This window comes from Uloborus diversus, chromosome 8 (assembly GCF_026930045.1).
Source record: "Uloborus diversus isolate 005 chromosome 8, Udiv.v.3.1, whole genome shotgun sequence".
NCBI lineage: Eukaryota > Metazoa > Arthropoda > Arachnida > Araneae > Uloboridae > Uloborus > Uloborus diversus.
In genome coordinates, this window is record NC_072738.1 from 91571890 (window position 1) to 91594886 (window position 22997).

A 22997-nucleotide genomic window follows, 5' to 3' on the forward strand; every position below is an offset into this window, starting at 1 on the left:
ACCTATATCATCTGTCAGGCAGATTTATGCCGGTTAATTGAATCAGTGGTTAATTGAATCAACCACTCTAATGAATAAAATCGTCAAAAACAGAACACAATTCAGCTTTATTGAATTAGCCGTTTTATTGAATCAGCCACTTTATGGGATCAAAACTGTTTAGAACAAATGTGATTCATATAAGCGGCGGCCACTCTGGTACTAACTGTGTCATTGGTCCTGTAGATAAAAAGGGAATATACACTATTCCGTGTGTAACCGTTACTAATATGTAACTACTGTTTGACCACGGATTGTATGTAATTCGGCAATCTGCCAAGTAAAGACGATTTCATCTGAATGAATCTAGTGAGGGAGAAGGGAAAATAACGATGGGATTTCTTTATGTCCTGCGTTTTATAACGTCACTAGTGCCTTATTTATTTATTGCATTCTCGAAAATGAAATAAGGGGAAACAAAAATAGTTACCATGGAAGCAACAAAAAGAAAGTAAAACATTTTCATTTCGTTCAGGAACGTAAAAGCAAAATGGTAAGCTCAAAACTTTGTTGTGAATAAATAAATCAATTATTTTTTGCCGTGAGAATATGGTTCGAATATACTTTAGATTTAAAAAATGCTGCTGTGAGCAAATTTTCATTTTTACGAAACTAAGGCTAAATAATAGAGAGGCAAAAGTGCACATCTGAAGCAAACCAACTAACATCCCTATAAACTAATAGATACGTCCATTTCCGCCTATAAACCGGATATTAGCCTTTCCATGTAATCGATGGTCAGACAGTACGTCCAGGTTTATTTGGATTTTCTCACCAGTTTTTCTCTTAGCCAATTTTCTGGAAGCACTCGAACTTGCTTAAGCAGTTTCTCTACATCCACACAAAAGATTACACCATATATTCTAAACCAGGGATTCCCATTCTTCCAAGGATGATGCCTCTCCGTTATCCCCCCCCCTCAAATACTATTCAGCATCCCCAAAGAACGAGACCCCTCTCCTAAAATGAGATCAAAAACTCTATAGAAATAACTTCCTAGAATTTTCAATTGCACTGTATGTGCCATACTACTTTACAGAAAGCAATTATTGCTGTTAAGACATCGAAAAACATTGAACACCAACATCCATGTAAGAAAAGCATCGATCCTAATATATCGACGGTAAAAACATCAATGTTTTGAAGATACCGATGTCGCGTTCCTATCTAAAAGCCAACAAAATAGCAACGCTTTTTGACTGCTTAAATGAGTTTCATTCATCAGAACGTTTTTTTTTACTATTCTACTAAAAAAAATGAAAATGTTCAAAAATTAGAACTAAACGTGAATTGATATCAGGAATAGTTTCGAAATATAGCACTGCCTGTATAAAAAAATACTGAAAAAAACTCGAAGTACAGCATATGGTGGTTACATGAGTTTCTGGATATAAAGATTCTTCTTCGAAATGCTATGTACAAATAATAGATGGTAACAATATTGCAGATGGTAGCAAGTGAAAATCTCTTTTGTGAAAATAACATAGCAAGAGCAAAAATCGTCTGCCTTGTTTGATATTCGTCCTGCATTTACATCAGAAAATAATTTTTATTGCTGAATGTGCAGTGGTGTCTCTATCAATTAAGCAGAGGTAAAACGAAATCGAATTTCATTCGCTAAAATAGTCATTAAGTCCTTTCTCTTCCTATCCTGTTAGTACTCTCAATGTGTGAGTAACCTCCTGAGGTGGTCTCTTCTCTCCTCCTCCAGGATCTTAGATGAAAAGCAAAAATTTTATCATTCAATTCATCCAAAAAGACGAGTTAGATATAAAGTTAAAACATTTAAATTGTATTTATACTCGCTTCAAAAGAACATAGCGTAACTAAATAAGAGGGAGATTCATATCAAATATTGCAAATTATTCATCCTGTAATTATTCGTCGTGAATTCCTGCCAGACCCGTCTATTCAAAACTTTCAAAGGGAGAGCAAAATCATAATATCCATACTTGTAGCAACAACCCATACAACATAAACTGGTGGAATAGACGTTGAAAAGTCGTCGAATCTGGTTCAAACACTCGTCTATAACTGATCTAAAAACCGTCCCTAACTCGTCGAAATGTCCCCTCAGAACAGTCGAAAGTCGTCTTGTACACGTCGAAAAGACGACTACAATGGATGAAAAATGGTGGAATCAGATCAATAATGGACGATATCCATTGCGCTAGGTAACGTTTCCAAGAACAGTTATAGATAATCTAAAAAACGTCTTCTAGGGTGAGCTTATTAACGCAGCACACCTTTTTTTAAATTCTGGACTCTTAATTGTAATGTTTATACGACACATTACATTTTCCTTAACCTTTTCATACTCATACATTTTTGTCTAATCTGCCAGTCCAATTTTTTAGTACTTATTGCAATTACAGTACTAAACTTAAAACCTTATTTCCAATTTTTCATATGTGCAAGCATATCTTTTATCCAACAGTCTTATTTCCATATATCATTTTGAAACAGAAATCAACAAGATGAATAGGCTTACCGAAATCAAGGCGCTATAAAACAGCCGCTAAAATATCAGAAGTAAAAAGCGGTGCTGTTCAACGTACGTTGAAGCACGTGCTTCAACACTAATACCATAGCAATAAGTGTTGCCAAACATATCAATTAATTTAAAAATATCATCATTGTCAGTAATTTATTTTAAAAATGAAGTTCTAGCCCTTTAACCGTTGTTCTACGAACTAATGAACTATTTTTAATTCACTGTTCGTAGCAATTAGCACCACCGCAATCCGCTCTCACCCATCACTGTTTGTGTTGATTCTACTGGACCCTTCTATTCGACGTTTAGTAGACAACCCTTGTGGATGATCTAATTTATGTCTGTAAAGGATAACTAATAGATGTCCAACTATAGACGTTTAATAGAACATCTATAGAAGTAACGTTTATTAGTCGTAGAATAGATATCACCTTTAGATGTAGATGAGTGTAGATGAGTTTTATATGAGTTTCGACGAGAAATAGTCGTTCTATAGACGAATGTGCTGTGTGGGAACATACATACACATAAAAAAACAACAAATACATACATTTATTAATACATTAAGTTTTTAAAGCCAGAAGAGAAATTACAGCTTTTGTCCATCTCCCGAACAACTGTTCTGCATTTATCCCAATAATGATGCGTGTAAATTATGATTCCCTATATGCAATTTCTTATCTTCAAATAAGCCCTTTTGAAAGTTGTAAGATAAAACTTACAGTCATATAGACGCGCAACGAGAGAGGGTAGAGTGCCTTCCCCCCGAACCCTTGGCTTAAAAGCCATATTTCTAATCCTAGTATTAACCCTAGTATTAAATAAATGTGCAACAATCTTCAACAACAAAACTTCATGATGCATATCAGTAATTAACAAAACAATTTTTTTTTTTCATCCATTCATTTCAAAGTCGCCTGTCAACTTCAGAAGGTCTTGTAACCCTGCCGTTTTTCACCGAAGTTAATATTGAGTGGATTGCAAAGTTTTCCTGCAACCGGCTAAGCCGGCACGGAATCATTTCAGTTTCAACTTCTTTTTTCCTCTTGGGGACATTACTATGTATTTTCCAATAGATGGCGCCAGTAGTAACTTTTTTTTTTTTAAATTTTAGACAGAACTGCACTAAGACTTGTGCGATTGCGTTTATCGATGTGAATAATAATATTTTAATTTTGTGCATAAAGATGTGTCAACTTCTATTATGCCACTTCGATTTTCAAAAAATATTGTGAGCTACGAGCTTGTATTGTCTGAAGTCCATTGCTTATAAACTGAACGATGTGTTCACTAGCCGCGTCAAACGAATTGAAAATCAGCAATACAGGTTGTACTTATCAATTAATTTTATAATGTCTTATGTTTGTGTTTTATATGGTTTTTTTTTAATGCCATTAAACGTACAGTTAATATTTTTTCATCAGACGGAATTGATAGTAGAAATTCCCGCGTCAAGCAGAATAATTTTATGCCTAAGGGCTAAAAACGGGTGTGTGTGATGTTTCCGTCATCGCCAAAGAGAAATTACAAAACCCGTTTAGCAATGCAACCCCACTCTCAATTAGTGAAGTAACATTAAGGTTAGGTTACCTGATTATCGTACTCATCATTGATGGTACTTGAATTAATTTTGAGGTGTGTTTATTTCTTGCGTAGCTGGTGTTATATCTTATGAGGTGATAGTTTTTGCAAGGGATTACTTTTATCAACAACAGCGTAATAGTTCTTGCCGATTTTTTTTTTCTTTTACATATCGCTTGTTTGGAAGAAGAGGGCCACAATACGAAATTTTTAGTTTCCGTTTTTTTTCGCTTAAAGGGCCTCAAATGACGTTATCTTCTTTGAAAATAATGACAGATTTTTTTGTTATTATATTAACCACTAGAGAGCACAGCAAACTTCCTTTTCTTAATGCAAATTGCCTGAAGAGTTCAACTTCAAGTTCTTCTGTAAAATTTCATTTCTTCGTATTGTGGCCCTCTTCTTCCAAATGAGCGATATATTGTTCCAATGCATAGTTGCGAAAAAACATCTGCGCATTAGTTATTTTATCTAAATGTGTGTGTGTGCGTTTTTATTTTCCGTTATTATTTTTTTACCCCTTCGTTTTTTGAGTTGAACAAAACGAAAAATTTCCTAATTATTTTAATTCTTTTGACTAATAGGAAATCTATGAGCATGAAGATATTCAAACAAGATAATTTTTAGATGAACTAGACAATATTTTATGATACAGGGCAATTCCATGTGTGACGGAATGCCATTTTTGAAGAAAAACAAAAGTTTAAAAGAGTAAATATTTTAATTTTAATTGACATTTTGTTTTCATTTGCACTTCATCGTTAGCGTTTAAAATATGTAACACAAAACGGGAAAAAAAATTTAATTGCTTTATTTTTCAATTTTTACGACATTTTTTGCTTTTTTACGAAATGACATTTTTGTCTACCCGGTTTTTTCGACTTCTTAGTACAAAAAGAAATTTCAGTAAATTATGAATAAACTAATTATTTTAACTGGTAAGTATTTTTTACAGAAGTAAACAAGAAAAAACTTTCTATGAATAACTTTTCACGTGTAAGTTTATGTGTAGGGGTTAGAGGTTACAAGGGGAATTCCCAGGTGTTCCGGACCCTCTTCAGATTTTTATGAGCCATTTAATGAGTGAAAAAAATTGTCGTCAATTGAATCATAAATGAGCGAGAGATTAGGACCTAAACCTTAGGTTGGCCTTATTTCGCGCACTTACCTTAATGCTTGCGTTATCGGGGAGAACCGATATGCTAATACCCAGAACTGCCAACTGCTACGAAAAAATCGTAGTTTCTACGAATTTCAGCTTTAAACTACGACGCTACGAAAGCGGGTCCAAAAATTACCTTTTTCTATTTTTTTTTCTTTTTTTTTTTGGAATTTATTATCCCAAAAACGCAAAAAAAAAATAATAATAAATTTTTAAATAAACAGCATGAAAAAACTAACTCTGTGAGTTCAGAAAATCAAACTTTTACACGTGTGCAGACGGTCTCTGAACAAGAAGCATCGCTCTTCGAAAGTTGCATGCTGCAAAGATGGATCGGTTTCCAGATCGCAACGTTTATCCAGTTATTGAATCTTCGGTAAAAAAGGCAAAAAACGGCCAAAAATTCCGTGAAGAATACAATTTTTTTAATTCCCTTTTAATATTATCTGTATCATATTTGAAATTTGTTAAGTATCTTTGTTTTTGTTCTTTATATTGTTGACAATTCCTCACTGTGTGTGTTTAAAACTGCGGCAGCGATCACGCTCCCTCCCCCTCCTTACTGCAAAATTCTGCTACGATTTTGGATTTTCAAAAGTTGGCAGCTCTGCCAATACCTAGCATTAGAGATGCGGCGAAGGAAGATTTGGGATTAACCGTCTAGATGAATCATTGGTTTTAACGCATATTGCCAATTGTAATATATTATTGTATTACAGTCGGACCCCGATTTAACGAGCCTTTATTTAACGGATTCCGCGATTTAGTAAATTTTTACTTTTTTTCCTACTAAAATGAAAGCAAAAACCCCTGTTTACCAAATAATAAACCCCGAACTAACGAATTAACGAAATATTTTAAAAGCCGATTTTTTTTTTTTTTTTTTTGAGCAATCACGATTGCTTATTGTTCTCATTTGACTGTCCTTGACGTTGTGGTTCCTTTTTCAGCTTGGACCAGGGCTGCAGCACCACCGTCCACCGGCGGCGGCGCGGCTGGTCCTGAGCACTGTCCCCCGGAATCCACTTTTGCTGTCCATGTCCTACACACGCATGCGCATACACAGTTGCCTACGCGCGCACGCCTTTACACACATACACACGCCTACGTGCACACACGTAAGCCTACACACACACGCACACAACTATATACACGTAAGCACCCAGGAGGAGGGACATGCTTGGGCGGGGGAGCCATTTCTAGAAACAATAACTCTAACCAGTAGAGTCTTGTCGCAACTCGTGATTGCGAAAAACATAATTTGAATTCAAAGTTTCGAAATTCAAATTAGAGTTAATTTTTTTTTTTTTTTTTTTTTTTTTTTTTTTTTTTTTTGAGCAATCACGATTGCTTATTGTTCTTATTTGACTGTTTTGAATTCCTATCATTTTATTTTCCCACCAGCACCCTCTGCCAGCACCACCGTCGCGTCGACCGGCCTCACGATGCTGCTCCTCTTGTGAAAACAGTCTCCAGGTTGCGTCCATATCCCACACACACACACGCATAAACACACACGCCTACACACAATCATGCCTGCGCACAGACCCAAACACACACTCCTACACACACACACACACACACACATACACATACACACACTCATGCCTGCACACAGACACAAACACATATAGAGACATCAAATAATATCTTTCAAATGTAAAAATAATTCCACAGCTCTATTGTTTATCGCCAAACTTGCCCAGCAACCACGCTATCATAATCCATCCGTCTAACGAAAAAAAAAAACATCCCGTGGAACATTCAAAAATCAACGTCAGAAAAAAAAAGAAAATGTCGTACATTTCACTCGGATAAAAACAAATCAAAAGTTTCTTTTCTTTCAAAACAAATCGCCAAAACAATGAATTACATTAACGGTTGCCTTAAAACAATAATCCTAGATTGAACTGCTCAGCGCCTAACGTGCCAAGCGACCACGCTACCGGAACCCAGCCTTTTTGCGAGTGAAGCGGATGTTTTTTCCTTGGCAATAATATATGTTTATCCAAACAAACAAAAAAATATAAATCACGTTAACAGTAGCTTTGAAATCTTTATATATTAAGAGCTGCGTTGCTCTACTTTGCCCGGTCTACCTTAAGAACAAAAATTGTGTCAAGTGACATATATTAAACAATTAATTAAAAGAATAACTTAATAACTTAAAGAATAACTTAAGTAAAAGAAAAAAAAAACACCATGCAAAATTACCCTTCCAAACAATGACGACAGATATTAAAATACTTTTAAGAAATTAAAATGCGAAAGACGGATTTTAAAAGCGTAACCATGGAAACGCGAAAATAAAATGGTTGACTACCTGAATCAAATTGACATATTTCGAAATTGATTTAAAAACACTAGTAACTTTTTTTCCTTTGAAGATAGAAGCTAATTTTTTCGACCAAAGGTCGATAGAGATCTGGAGTAAAAAATCTCGCTTTTTCCAATGCTGTCAAAAAGAAAACTGTGGGACAATTCCTTCACTTTTTATTGATAGATTTAATGAAGAAAGTATTGCCTGAATTTCAGCTAAGCCTAAAAAAGTTCGAACTAAAAACGCAAATTACTCCCGCCGTAATTAAGTTAGAGCATTGAAATAAATTGTTTAGAACGCAGAAAATTCTACCCTTTTTAACGATATATAATATTAATGTGTGCAAGTAATTTTTCACCCCTTTAAAAGCCAATAATAGGCAATTTACGTGAAATTTGGGCCTAAATTTGAATAAAAAAAGAACTATTTACCGGATTTTTTCGAATTATGGCCTATGTTACTCAGTAAGAAAGCGCCTTTCATATAGTGAAAGAATTTTTCAAATAGGTGCAGTGGTTCCGGAGATTACCTCGAACATATAAACACACAAAAATCCGCCCTCTCTCTTTATAATATTAGTAAAGATATGTAGCACTGTTTTTTCAGTTCAATGTATTTTTTAATCCCCTCCCCCATGCGTATAAAGTTTGGAGAAGGGAGTTGAGCATTAGGGTGGGCCTAAAAAAGGAAAAGTTTGATAAGCAACTTCTAACAGCAAAAAAAGTAGTGTATTAACATCCTAAACATGGAAAAAATAATATTAAAAAAAAATATATTTATGTCTTTAGATCGCTCATTGGCAAGAAAGTTTGAAAAAAAAGGTAAAAACTGGTCAATTTCCAAATAATTTTATAAATCCCCAAATGTTCAAAATTTTTATTCTAATCCCGTTTAAATGCTTCCTTTTAATAGTCTTTAAAAATATCCTTGAAAATATTTGCATTCCTTTACAGTTTTTAGTTCGCGCATAAGCCGTAAAGTTACGCGAAATCAACCCAAAATTGACGTTTTTAGCTTATTTTGTATATTGCAGTATTTTTTCATTTAAATCCCAATTGTATATATTTTTTTACATTACATGTGCACTATACAGCTCTTTGCTGGAACTGCAAGTAAATTATGTTGCATTAATAACCCAGAACCCACCCCAATTTGGCAGTTTCCAAGAAGACTGGACTTATTGACAAGACTTAGACATTTGTAAAGTAACTTTTACAATAATAATAACTATTTGGTATTAAACAAGTTTCTAAGTTTTGATCAAGTTTAAAGTTAGACTTGTGACTCAATTTTTGCATTGAGGATCGCGAGCATAAAGCTTTTCACGTTAATCCATATCTTGTCTCATCCCAAAAAACACCCTACCTACCGACTCACTGTCCAGTTTAATAACCCATTCCACAGCCGGAATGTAAAAGAGGAATATTTACTGATTTATGGGTAAAGCATCGACTGTTTTTGTAAAATTAAATATTATTAACTTAGAAGGAACTCGGTTGGAAGAAATCGAAGTTTTGGAAACTGACTTAAAAAGCGATAAAAAGCATTTGAGTGATATTGTTATTGCAATACAGAAAGGAAAATATGACTTTGATCTCGCTCCCACAAAATTAAGACGTTTCAGTCATTAGCTTTTGTTAACATGTGCTAACGGAGTGCTGGGGCTGTATAATACTTAAACTAAACTACTAGTGGAATGAAGGCACTCATAAATAATATCTTTATAAATTAGGCCTCTATGGTTTGATATAATTAAAATTTTAAAGAAGAGAACAAACTTTCGTGAAACCCGGACCTGTACATTTATTTAAAGTTACAAAATCTACAAGTCAGACGTGTAATAATCTTCCAAAATCATCGTGGATCCGATGATTCAATAAAATGCTTACGTTGTTATTTTTGAGAAATTGTTATTGGTCATAGCAATGCGCTGAAGGCGAAATATAAAGAAGCTAGATTACAGTAGGATATCTATACAACACAAAGACTACCAATAAACAAACACTTCTATAGCTATAAACGAATTTCTTCCATCAATATTATGATTTGAAGATTCAAACTACAGCAGTTAGTTGACAAGTCAGCGAGTTTACTTCCTCGCTTCAGTAATAATGTAAAAAACAAAGATATTTTATCCTTTCTAGAAACTATACATGTATTCTTAAGTATGTATTCTTAAAATTCCCATATCACGTACAGGTAGTGGAATAGATTGTGGAACTTTTCAATGAATCTGCAGAAATTCATTTGAGATATTAGACGGAAGAGATGGATTTATATGGAAACCTTTATATTTTTCAAGCATCAGTGTCAAGGCTGAGTCGTAAGTTCAACTTCACACCTTGATCTAATCGTAGAAACTTGTTTAAAACCATATAGTTATTATGAAAGTTACTTTACAAATGTATAAGTCTTGTCAATTAGTCCAGTCTTTTTGGAAATTGCAGGGTAGAACACAAAGTTCAACCACCTACTTGGGGTGGGTTCTGGGTTGTTAATGCAATGCATTATAATTGCAGTTCCAGCAAAGAGCTATATAGCGTTTTACTGTAAAAAATACACATAACTGGGATCTAAAAGAAAAAATACTGCAATATACAAAATAAGTTAAAAACGACGATGTTTGGTTGATTTCACTTAACTTTGCGGCTTATGCATGCACTAAAAACTGCAAAGGAATTAAATATTTTCAAAGACATATTAAAAGACTATTAAAAGGAAGCATTTAAACGGGATCAGAACAAAAATTTTAAACATTTAGATTTTTATAAAAATATTTGAAAATTGACCATTTTTTAACGTTTTTTTTTCAAATTTTGCTGCCAGTGGGCGATCTGAAGACATAAATATTAATTTTTTAATTATTTTTCCCGTGTTTACGATGGCAATACACAACTATTTTTTGCTTTTAGAAGTTGCTTATCAAACATACCCTTTTTTCGACCCACCCTACTGAGCATCCTCTTTCAGTTAAAATAGGAAGCTAAAATCCTTAAGTATATTACTATCCACAAGTCTAAAAATATTGAGGGCGGCCTGTTATCTAGGATAAACTTTTTTTACGTGTATTTTTGAACCACCCTAAAGCTCAGCATTGTTGGAGTTCGGTAGAAAAGTCAAAAATATCTAATTTGTAGGAATGTGGAGTGCATTAAACGCGCTAAGCAGATCAAGACTTCCACAATGCATTTTATCTTGGAGTCAGGCTGGCGTTTTCAGCTGATATTTATTTCTTATTCTAAACAAACAACGACGTGTCTCAAAAAATACTTGTTTCGCCAACACTTAATTACAGTAACTCATGCTGCTTTTGTTTTCAATGAGTTTTGATTTGACCCGTCCAAGGATGAGCGCCAACAATTCTGAGAGGCACCATGGAGTGTTTTTTCTCCTGAGTTTGTAATCATTTTTCTGTTCATTTGTCAAAGAGCTCCTCAAAAATGCAACACCAATGTTATAAATAAATAATAAAAAAATCTCCTTACTGAAAATGAAATACCATAATGATATTAATAATGCTTCAGTTTCTTACTTTCTTTATTTTACAGGTCATGGGAAAGTCCAGTGAGAAAGTACTTAGCTGATTTTCTTTAGAGAAGCTTAAAGCTCTTATTTGAAGAAAAAGAAAGTCTTTGATCTTGTATCAGCTAAAGAAGAAATATGTGGACTTGTGTTCGATTTTTCATTACCGTACTGCTGTTGGTTGAAGATGCTCTCAGCCAAAGTAAGGCTTTAACGTTTTTGCCTGTTATATGAGGCAGTGAGAAGCAAAGGGATGTAAGTGGTCATTTTCATGTTTTAAGTAAAACGCGTTAGGCTTTCATTGATTTTTTTCTAAATCATCCTGTGCAGCAGCGTTAACCAGGATTACTAGTACAATCTCTTGCCCCAAGACAGAGGTGAGGTTCACCTACGTTTTGTGCTGGTTATCTCCAAATTTTTAATTTTTCCACTTACATCCCTTTGCTTCTCACTGTCTCATATGATATATTTGATATTCTGGTAAATGCAAGCGAGGAGAAATATCTAAAAACTATATTTTACTACAAACATGTTACTTGTTCTGATAATTTACATTTCAATGCTATTAAGTGCGAGTGTGTTATTATTATTATTTTCTTTTTCTTCTCCTCTTAGAAGTCTAATTTTTTTTGTAAGTTTAATTCAATATTTTTAAGTGAGAGATAACTGTGGGCAAACTTTTCCGTGTACATCAGAGATCAGTGAATTTGTCGGTCGATATCGATCCCAAGGATAATAATAATAATAATAATAATAATAATAATAATAATAATAATAATAATAATAATAATAATAATAATAACACAACAACAACAACAACAACAACAACAATAATAATAATAATAATAATAATAATAATAATAATAATAATAATAATAATAATAATAATAATAATAATAATAATAATAATAATAATAATAATAATAATAATAATAATAATAATAATAATAATAATAATAATAATAATAATAATAATAATAATAATAATAATAATAATAAAGTTGGATGCATTTCGACCATACCTCGTAAATAATTTGTTAGAAAAGAATTTTCGATGGTTTTCGAATCTATTAGAATTTTGATAATTAGATTTAGTTGGTGTTCCAAAAATTTGCCCAGAGTTTAAAAAAATAAAGACAAAAAGCAACAGAAGAGATGGAAAGAAGTTGCTGAGATAGTTCTGAAAAGATTTTTACTACTGTGAGACAGGCAACAAAGTAACTTCAAATACATGTCCTAAAAACAGATTTTGTCTATGCAATTAATGTGACTTGGAATGAAGTTCAGAAACTCTCTAATAAAATATTTTCCATTGATTTAACATTATTTTATAGTTGGTTTATTTGCGTCGGGCACGAAGGCAACCTGTCTGGATCTCATAGAAAGCCTAAGTAGGAAACCAAAAGAAAAGTACAATTGAGGAAAGTCCAATTTATAAAAAAGGAATTAAAATGCGTGAAATAGTAGTCTAGTTTTGTTTGAAATATAAGGTAAACACATCAGTAGTGTCAGTACTTAGTAGTGCTTCAGTAGGGGCCACTTCAAGGTTTATATTTGAAAAAATACGATTCCAGGTCTCCCAATGCATTCAAAAGTGCATTAAACGTGCAGGAGGTATTACCGTATTACCTCCTGCGCGTTTGAATCTATTGGGAAACCTGAAATCTTATTTTTTTTAAACATAATCCTTGAAGTGTCCACTACTGAATCACTACTAAGCATTGGTCACTACTGGTGTGTTTACCTTATATCTGGTGATAAAAAGAGGTTTCACTTTTTTCTTTCACTTTAGCTTGCGGTGCTTCTCCAGCAGCGAATAGCTTTGGCGCATTTATCATGAATGGAGAAAAAGTGGAACCTGGTGACTTTCCTTGGATGGTAATATCCAAACTTTTATATACTATATCCCAATACCATATCATTCTTTCAAAGCATATCTTCTTATTATTGAAAACTATTGCAACACCTTATGGTATAGTATTGCATTACAAAAACTAACATTTGCTTTTTGACTTTGAAGAGATAAAACCAATATTAATTAAGGAGTTATAACATAAAAGAATATTTTGAAGAATAATAAATGACAAAGTTTTATAACACTATTTTTGATTGAAAAGAGTATATTTCTGAAGGTATCATTGATTTTTCTTTCTGTTTCATTTAGTTATTGATCAATCACGATTGCTTGTTGTTTTCATTTGACCGTTCTTGGCGTTGTGGCTCCTTTTACAGGTTCTACTGGGGCTTCTGTAGCACTACGTCGACCGGCTTCTGCTCCTTCACCACTGTCCCCGCCAATGCACCAGCACTGTCAACACACATACACACACTCCTCACATACACAACACAACATACCTAACCCACATTCCCACACATACGCGCGCGCCTACACACGCACACACACACCTACACACGTAACCACCCAGGAGAAGGAGCAGACTTGAGGAGACAGGGGCCGTTTCTAGAAACAATAACCCCAATGAATAGGGTTCTGTCGCAACTTGTGATTGCGAAAAACATAATTTTTTAATTCAAAGTGTCAGAATTCAATTTATTACTATGTTTTTTAAGTTTATTTATTTATTTATTTTCTGAAAACAATCGCAGCCAGAATATTCTCCTGAGGGAAGGTCATTTCGCTTTAACAAGACAAAACTGAGTCGTGGGAAGGTTTTTTGACAAAACAGTCCACTAATGCAAAGCTTAATTTGTATGGGAGCGCACGGGATCTGAAACTCTTCCACTATTGTTAAAGCGAATTTTTACAGATTAAAATGACCATCACAGCACCATTGACACACAGAGGAAAACAAGGAAAGGAAAATTCCTGATATAAACGCTCTATTAGCTCTGTGAGCAACAAATTAAGTCACCACGGACTTGTAGCAAATCTTACCAAGTCACCCATGTGTTTGTAAGACAAACACACACACGCACTCAAAGACAGAAGATTTTAATAAAATGAAATAAACAGAGCCTTTTGTGTCATTACAGGTAGCTCTGATGAAGAATGAAGCATTTACGTGCACGGCCTTTATGATCGACAGTCGACACGTCTTATCGGCGGCTCACTGTTTTGATGGTAATAATCCCAAGTAAGTCAAGACTAAAGATGTAAAATTTCCGGAAATTTTGAAGTGGTGGAAAAAAAAAACGGTTTATTACCGGTTTTTTTTCGGGAAAAATTGGAAAAAATGGAAAATTAGATTTTTTGTGAATAAAATTTGGGTTTCTTAATAGCTCTGTGTTTCTTGTAACATATAAAGGGTTAAGCATTAAAAAATATATGCTATCCACACATCTTTTTCTTCTTGACAGAAACACACATAAAGATAAAATTAATTAGAAGAATAAACTTTTTTGTTTTATAACTGAGTAGAGGGCTTTCATGGTCAAATCCAGAAATAAGTCAAGTCGTCACTCAACCAATAATACTGGGTAATGTGTGTCTAATCATAACAATTACATTTTCTATTTTAGATTGCCTTTGAAACTTCTGAAAATTTCGACTTTCAAACATGATTAATATTTTTTTTTTTTTTTTTGGAACAAAAATAATACAGTGTTACTGTCTGAAAATGAAAGCTATTGAGTTTTGATTTTTTCCAATCCAGTCTAAGTCCAATTCAAAACTAAATTGATTTTTCTTAAGCTGAACCAAAATTAAACTGGAGTTTAAGTTTATTCATACGGCCGTGCTAAGCACAGTAGTAAAAGTAGTCATACCAGCCCTTTTGAGCAAATTTGAGTTATTATAACCAAATTGTTCTATGTTTCGTATTTCATTTAATAAATAAAATGTTTTAGGGTCATTTGATCAAGAGCTATTGCTTTGAAAAATTCTTAAAAAAAAAAAAAAAAACCCCATCTGAATCAAATGTATGGAAGAGCCACACTTCAAAATACAATATATCAGCTTGAGCCCAACTGCAAAGTCCCCTTTTTTGCTTAGCACGGCAGTATACTGGGTGCGGTAAAATAATATCAAGCAAAAATTGTATCATCAAATGAAAGAAAGGTAATTTCATTTTAATTGGTACCTAATTCATTTTTGTTTCTCACTTTATTAGGAAATAATTTACAATATATTACCTAGTTTGTGAATTGTTTTTCGGTTTTCTTACAGTTTTAAGCAAAATACTTGCTATTAAGATGTTAAACCAAGTAGAATGACAGTTCGTTTGCTTGTTGTGCCTACAAACAGTATTTGAAACGGCATGCCGTTTCAAGTGGCTTGGAAATGATATTCGATGTCCAGAAAGTGTACAAAAACGAACAGTGAACATTTCAGTTTATTGTCAGGTCATCCAAAAGTGAGTTCAATGAGACCCTCGGGTTTTCGCGAGAGCAGTCGTTTGTGGGAATTTGTGACCGCTAAATGCGACAAAGGGGGAAAAAAAGCTCAAACGGAAGTTCTGCAAGTTCCAAAAACTCAGGCATTTGTATGACTCTAAAGATTCCAGAAACGTTTGAGACGGGCCCGCAAGACCATGCTGGAAGAGATACCTTTCACTGATTTACCGTTCAACCGGTTCATATCCCCTAGAACCATAGGATTTGGTCTGTAGACACGATAGGCTCCCATATAGGGGGAAAGAGGGGGCTCAAGCCCCCCCCCCCTTTGAAAAGGAGAACTTCCTCTTCCTTTTAATACTTTTTTCTTTGTAAAAATATAAAAACATTTTTTGTCTAGCCATCAATAAATTAGTTATCAAAAATGTTAAATTTTATTACCTCTAATCTATACTAAAGTCGGTTTCCATGGCGAAAATATCCTGCTAAACCATGGGGAAAATATCAGACCCCCCCCCCCCCCGCCACCTTAAAATTTTGCATATAGGCGCCCTTGGTAGACGCTCCAAGCACCTTAGAAAGTGTTAGATATCGCCAAAATCCGAAGTCAGGCTTGGTCTGAGATGGAATCAGGACAAAGCGACAAAAAAACTCTAGTTTTTTGTGGATGAGGGCCGTAAAATGAACCAAAAAGTGAATCAGAAGGACATTTTAGAAGTTATTGTACTTCTGTGGGCTTAAGAGCACTTCAGCATTGTAAACTGGACATTTTCCTTTAACTCCACAGCGATTCATATGGCCAAAAAAGACAAGAGTGGTGCAAAGCGCATTGTTTTTGACAAGATATCATCTTTTGAGTAGACGCTCTACTCGCTCGACCTCAATCCCATTTATTACACTGTATGGCCTATTTTAGAATCAAAAGTCTACCCTAAACTACACATAAAATTGAATTCTCTAAACCAATTTCTTTATGGGGAATAGGATTGATAAAAGAACTTGCTGCCCTTGAATGAAAATTTCAATAAGCAGTTGCATCTCTGTATTACTGCAAAAGGCTGCTAGTTTGAAACCAATTCAATTTAATGATTGCTAAAGGTCATCTCATATTATTATTTTTTGTGTTTTGTTAGTTTATTTATTTTTAATAAAGTTTCTTGAAAAATTGCTTGCCCGGTTTTTTTTTTTTTTTTTTTTTTTTTTTTTTTTTTTTTTTGCCGTACTCTGTACATTTGGTTCGCAGTCAGCAGAAACATAGTTTTGTGATTAAAGTTATGCTTGTTTGTTCCATGAAGAAGGAAAATAAATTCTTCACTAAGGTTTAAGCTTTTTTGTAAAAAGTATTATTAAGCATTTTTTGATCTATATGCAAATTATATTGTCATACAACAATTTTTGACAACAATTGACAGTATTTTAATATAAAACGGAAGGAGGGAGGATATTGCATCAGAATTTAAGCATGAGAAATTTCTAATCACTTTTTGCTGAAAATTTCAATTAAAACCCTGAAAAGTTGAAAAAAATTTTTTTTTTTTTTTTTTTCAATTTTTCCAAAGTGGAAATTTATTCCTTCGGGAAAAAAAAACGTTTTTTTTTTCGTTTTTTTCGGAAATTTTCCGGTTTTTTCCGACTGTTTTCATCTCTAGTCACGACTGAAGAGAATTATGTATTTTCAAAACGGAGAAGCGTCCCTATAGATGTAAACTAAACTCTGAAACGCGTCAATTTAGTTAGTGCATCAGAAAAAAATATTTTCCTGATTCTTAATTTTTCCTAAAACATTATGTTCGCTTAAATTAACTTTACTAAAACATCATGTTTGTTTGATATTAACTTTATTAAAACATTATGTTTGTTTAACATTAATTTTATATAAATCATCTGAAATTCAATAGTCATAGTAGTTCTTTGAAAACAAAATTGCACTTATAAAATCTGATATATACATATTTCCAGCAGTAACCTTTTTTCTGCATATATTTCAAATGTGTTCATGTTTTGCAGGAAAAAGAAATTCCTTTTTCAGTTCTTGAAAATTGATCTTACTGATTAAAAAAAAGGGCCAATAAATGTGCGTTTAGTTGCTTTTACTAAAAAACTGAAACATAAACGAACCTTAATACGTAATATTATGACTTCACGCATAAGTTTAAGCGAAAATTATATAATTTTTATTACGTATTTCACGTTTTCTTTTTAGGACATCGATGTTTTTTGTTCTTTATTTGTATTTGATTTGAGTTGTCAAGTCCTGATCCTGCGGATAAAAGGACTGAATTTAGCATACTTATTGCCACTGCTCTTTTTCTATATAAATTAATAACAAATCTTTTTTTATATAGCCCAAGGGATTACTCCGCAAGTATTGGCAGCATCTACTATGCCAATGGAACTAGATATGGCGTCATAAATATTGCCCTTCATGAGGGATACCAGAGTGGTTTCTTTTACGATGATATTGCAATGCTTACGCTCGATAGAGAAGTACATTTTCCTGGGTTTTATCCGCTTTGTCTGCCATTCGAACAGACGTCCAGACATAATTTGGAAGTTAGAGGCGCAACTGTCGTTGGATGGGGAGCCACAATGTTTGGTAGGACAAAACCTTTTTGAAATCCTGTAATGACACACTGTAAAAAAATTCTGAAACGTTACTAGTAATTTCCTAGGATCTTTTTCGGATTCACGGGTTTTCACCCATTTTCTGTGAAAATTATGTTTTTTGTCAAAAGGTTTCCTGAATTACTCCAAGTTACACGATTGCAGACTTCTCACTGTTGGGAAAAATGTTTTTAGCTACCAGTTTCAAGATTAATTGAACGTATTTATTAAGTGCTTATGAGCGATTACTGTCCATCCATATTGACTAAAGGGATTCACTGCATTCCGCAACTTTGCAATAATTGCGAGTCTTAACATTGGCCCAAAAATGCAATCCTAGATGCAATAATGCTTTTGGAGCTTTTTTGAGAAATCAGGGAGGCGCAAGCTTCTATTTAAGACCAACACAAGTTTTCTCTTAAGATTCCAGAAACATGACTTTCTTTAACCGGCGATATGTATTAAGAAAGTTTCAAGCATAATTTCAGAAATTTTACTGACTTTTAGCGAAAAAGTCTCTGGATTTTGCAAGATCTGTTACTGGCAGATTGATATTGGGCACATCAGCTGCCCATTATTTTCTTGGAACGTTTCTGAATCGTTTTTACAATGTATGATGCTTCAATTTTTGCAGCGTTTTCCTTAAAAATTGATCTCTCTTTCAAAATTGATGGTGACCCATCTGAAGTTAGATAATCTTAAGCATTGTCCCTCTTTGTTATAACTAACACTTACAGTTACAAATCTGATGTTATTTAGTTACATTAATTAATTTAGAATTGAAATTTAAGTAGTTCTTCATACGAATAGTTTTTTCAGTATTTTAACATAGGAATAAACACATGCTTAAAATAAACGAATTTAGTAATTTGTCACGCAAACATTAATATCCTACATTAATAACTAATGAAACAATTAAGGAAATTTTTACCCCTCCAAAAGGTATTTCTCGCACTGAAACCAGAAAATACGTCACAGAAAGTTAATCAAGCGACTTTTCAAGCTTTATATATTGAATACACAATTTGGCATCCTAAACATTGAAACAGAAGGAAATTGGATTTGTTTAGATGCTTTTATTTGAACCTTTCTTTTTGTTTATTTATCATTTATTATTTATTATTTTTTATTATTTATTTATTATTTATTTATTTTTCATTTATTATTTATTTATTATTTTTTATTTATTTATAAATTTATTGAATAAAAACTAGCTTAAATTTTAAATTTAAAAAACAAAAAGGAAGACAGCTTCTTTCTCTGTCATCGTCCATTTCATCCTTAAAAAATTAATTTTGATATAGCACTGATTTTCAATGATTACACACAAAATTTTTACATGTTGCTCAACCGTTTAAAAGGTTTTAAGACATTTAACTACATTTTCACATTTCTAGGTTTTTTCCGCTTTGAATTTCTGTTCAACGATTCCAATGTTCAACGAAATGCATTTTGCTTTTCCTCTCATATCCAACATATGGATATTTGCTCCTTTAAGGTTCAAACTGTTTAATTTCTCAACTATGCGTATCAAGTAGTTCAATGGCATGACACGCGAAAATTCTCGAACTCTCGAAGCTATCCCGACACATTTTTGTACTTCTGATTCACTTTCTTCTTCTAGAAAAACTGCTCTTAATTCATAAACCCGTTAGAAAAGTTACCACATGATGACAATCGATTATCGCAATAACAGAAGTATTGAATAAAACCATAATTGATCCTACCTTTTTTTTTTCAAGTACTACTAACTCATGATTAAATAATTCATATCATTTTAAACTCTTTTTTTTTTTTTTTTTGAGTAGACAATAACAACCTTTTTGATAAGTAGAGTTTATACCTTGTAGTATTTCTTTTCTTTCTTTCGAGTTCCAACTTTTGATTGAATAACAATCCAAAAACCGTTACCCGCAATGTTTACACTAAACGGGCTGCCACATTTGTGTTAATATTGTATAATACCTAAATCTTTTACTTTTTGGAGCACTTTATTTCATAATTTTGTGTATTTTCTTTAGATGGACCTGCAAGTCCAGTGTTGATGCGACTGTCTTCCATTCCAGTGACTTTCAACAGAGAATGTGATAAGGTATTTCGACAGCTGGGTGTGTTACAGAATGAACTTCACAGAGGCATCACACATGGTATCTTGTGTGCCGGATTTCCTGAGGGAGGTAAAGACAGTTGCCAAGTAAGATTTTTACTTCTACAAAGGCAATGTAAATGTTAGAACCAATGTTGGCAAGGTTTTGGACACTACGAAAAAAACACTGTAAATACCATGGTTTTTACATTTATGTCCAAAACCCTTGTGTTCAAAACTGTCTGTTTTTTTTTTTTTTTTTTTTTTTTGCATAATAGTAACCAAATTTTTTATTTATGCATGTGTACAAATGAAAGTGTTCAAAATATATTGCGACAATCATCTTAAATGCAATAAATTACAATTTTTAAACTGAAGGGGGAAAATATATAATTTTGAGTCTTTTACAGCTTTGTGAAGATTTTCTTCTCTTGATTATGATGCCATATCATAATCTAAAACTAAATTACCACCAAACTACTTTAGCAAAATGCCAATAATTTGTTTTTAAAAATGGGCAAGCTGCTATAGTTTTGTTCACTGTAGTTACAGAATGTATTGTATTAAAAATATAAATTAAAAGAAGAAATTGGACAGGTTTTAAAATGTAAGTGCGTACATTTAATCATCAATTATTTATTGTTCTTTAATCTGTGATTTAAAAAAAAAAAAAAAAGAATTTTCATTTAAACATCTTGTAAAACTTATATGTAAAATTCATTTAAAAAATTAAGCACTTTTTTTCTTGCACCTAAATATTTGCACACTTAATAACATTCCTTTGAGTAATGAATGCAACTGAAATTAGTTGTCTTTTGGTAGCGTTGTGAATTCCCTTTCGTACCTCTACCAGTTGTTACATAAGAAAGTTTTTATGCAATAGAGTTGTTGGCAATTTTTTTGAGTAAAATATTTTTTTAATGAACATTTCTGAGAAAAATTTTATCAAATGCTCATTTATATTTATATTTCAGCATAATGAATATTGCAGTAAATACGAATTGATTAGATTTCACACTTTCGAACAGTTTTGGACAGTAAAAATCACCTGTTCTGTCCTGTCCTTAAGCCACTTTTCGACAGTCCAAAACCCACCCCTGGTTAAAACAAGCGGAAAGTACTTACAATATAAGTGATTTCAACAATCTTATTAAATAATAGAATACAGCATTTATCTTGCTGGTGCCTTCAAAAAAAAAAAAAAAAATGCTTCTTCCATCCCACGTCTTTAGAATTTTAAAATAAATAAATTTCTGCCCTTAAATATAGAAAATCAAATTCTTCAATTTTAATTTTTTCAAAGATTTTTAATTACATATTTGAGTAAAATATAAAATAATATTCTCTGCCAACGACGGACGGGCGATATTATAAAAGCAAGAATCACGTTCCACACAACAATCAACATTTCGTCTCATAGATGTAGTATAACTAGATGCACAACTCCGTAGCGAAAGGCACTGGTTACCATTGAAAGAGCAAAGCTTTAAATAGACAGTTAAAGCGTAGCCTACGTGGATGCAACGCTGTTTTCATCCCATCAGGCTACGGCAAAAGTTGTTTGCGTGCCTGCGTCAAACAGCACGCATGCGCTTTTCAAACATTTGCCCGTTTTTACTAGAAGAGCTCGTTGCCTATGAAAACGGTCGCTTGTTGTGTATCTAGTTAACACTACATCTTTGTTTCAACTATCCTGTCACATTTCTTTTATCGTAGCCGTAACAAAAAGAAGAAAAAAAAACAATAAATAGCGCAAACGATAATCAAACTTAATAATACAAAGAAACAAAAATAAAAAAACAGTTTATATGATAATAAATTTTCAGTTCTAGAGCTGTAATACGCCGCCCTGCGGTGATTAAAGAAATTAGCCATAGAGGTAAACCATTCCATTCCAGCTTAGGGTTAAAATGCAGACTTCAGATAATTTGTAATGTTTAAAGTAATTTCAAAAGAATTAAAAAGAAAACCCCATAAATACAAAACAAAATCCCTGTGATTCGCTAAGCTTAAAAGCAGAGTAGAAGTTACTAGGGTTATGTTTGAATAGAGCAACCAGTTAACACAGTTGGTTGATTTGATGACGTTTGATGACGTCTGTAGTTAGTGCGGTGACTGTCCACAAATGTTTTATTTTCGATCGGATAACTGGTAGTTCTATTAGAACGCATCTGGTTAGTCACTGATGCAACCAGGTTAATCGGTTGATCTATTCAAACATACCTTGGATTTGATCGTTTTACCATTTTCATCCGCCATTTACCAAAGACTGAAGAGCCTCCTACAGGTGATATGAATTGATAAATGATAAATGTAAAGAAGAGCAGACGATAAATTTGAATAACTATAACAGTTGTTCTTACTCCAAGGTACAGAACTATAGCAATTTTTGTCTTTACAGGGAGATTCTGGTGGTCCACTCATGGTCCGTGACAATGGTCATTGGACAGTGGTAGGGATCGTATCATTCGGGTTTCAGTGCGGTGTCCCAGGATTAGCTGCAGGATATACGCGAGTTTCCTTCTATATGAACTGGATTCGGATGAAAATGCGGTCGTGAATCCATTGCATGTCAGGAGAGCCTGTCCTGTGAAAGAGTTTGGCAGTGAAGATTACATCAAGATCTCCGTATATGGTAAACTCGCCATGTTATTCTCATACTTCAAAATAAATGTTTTGAAAGTAAAAAAAAAAACTTGTAGTCCTGTCTTTTATCGTGAGCAATTTTTCTATAGTACTGAAAGCTTTTGCTGACACTACACAAAGAAAACCATCGTAAAAATTTCAACTGTTTTACAAACACACAATTGATGAAGAAACAACATATTATCAGGTATCTTTCAAGCAGGGGAGAGTTGAGTGGGATAGAACAGTTTTACCAAATTTATTTCTTACG

At 33.2% G+C, this 22997-nt stretch overlaps 1 protein-coding gene across 1 annotated transcript in view; it reads left to right on the top strand.

The window, feature by feature from the left end:
• LOC129228483 (clotting factor G beta subunit-like) overlaps window positions 1–22774 on the top strand; it is a 34151-nt gene extending 11377 nt beyond the window's left edge. The window contains exons 4-9 of the mRNA XM_054863164.1: window positions 11250–11320; window positions 12911–12996; window positions 14113–14213; window positions 17757–18007; window positions 20037–20209; window positions 22503–22774. Coding sequence (XP_054719139.1) covers window positions 11250–11320; window positions 12911–12996; window positions 14113–14213; window positions 17757–18007; window positions 20037–20209; window positions 22503–22661 — 841 coding nt within the window. The 3' untranslated portion in view covers window positions 22662–22774. The remainder of the gene's footprint in view (window positions 1–11249; window positions 11321–12910; window positions 12997–14112; window positions 14214–17756; window positions 18008–20036; window positions 20210–22502) is intronic.
• Window positions 22775–22997: the final 223 nt, after the last annotated feature.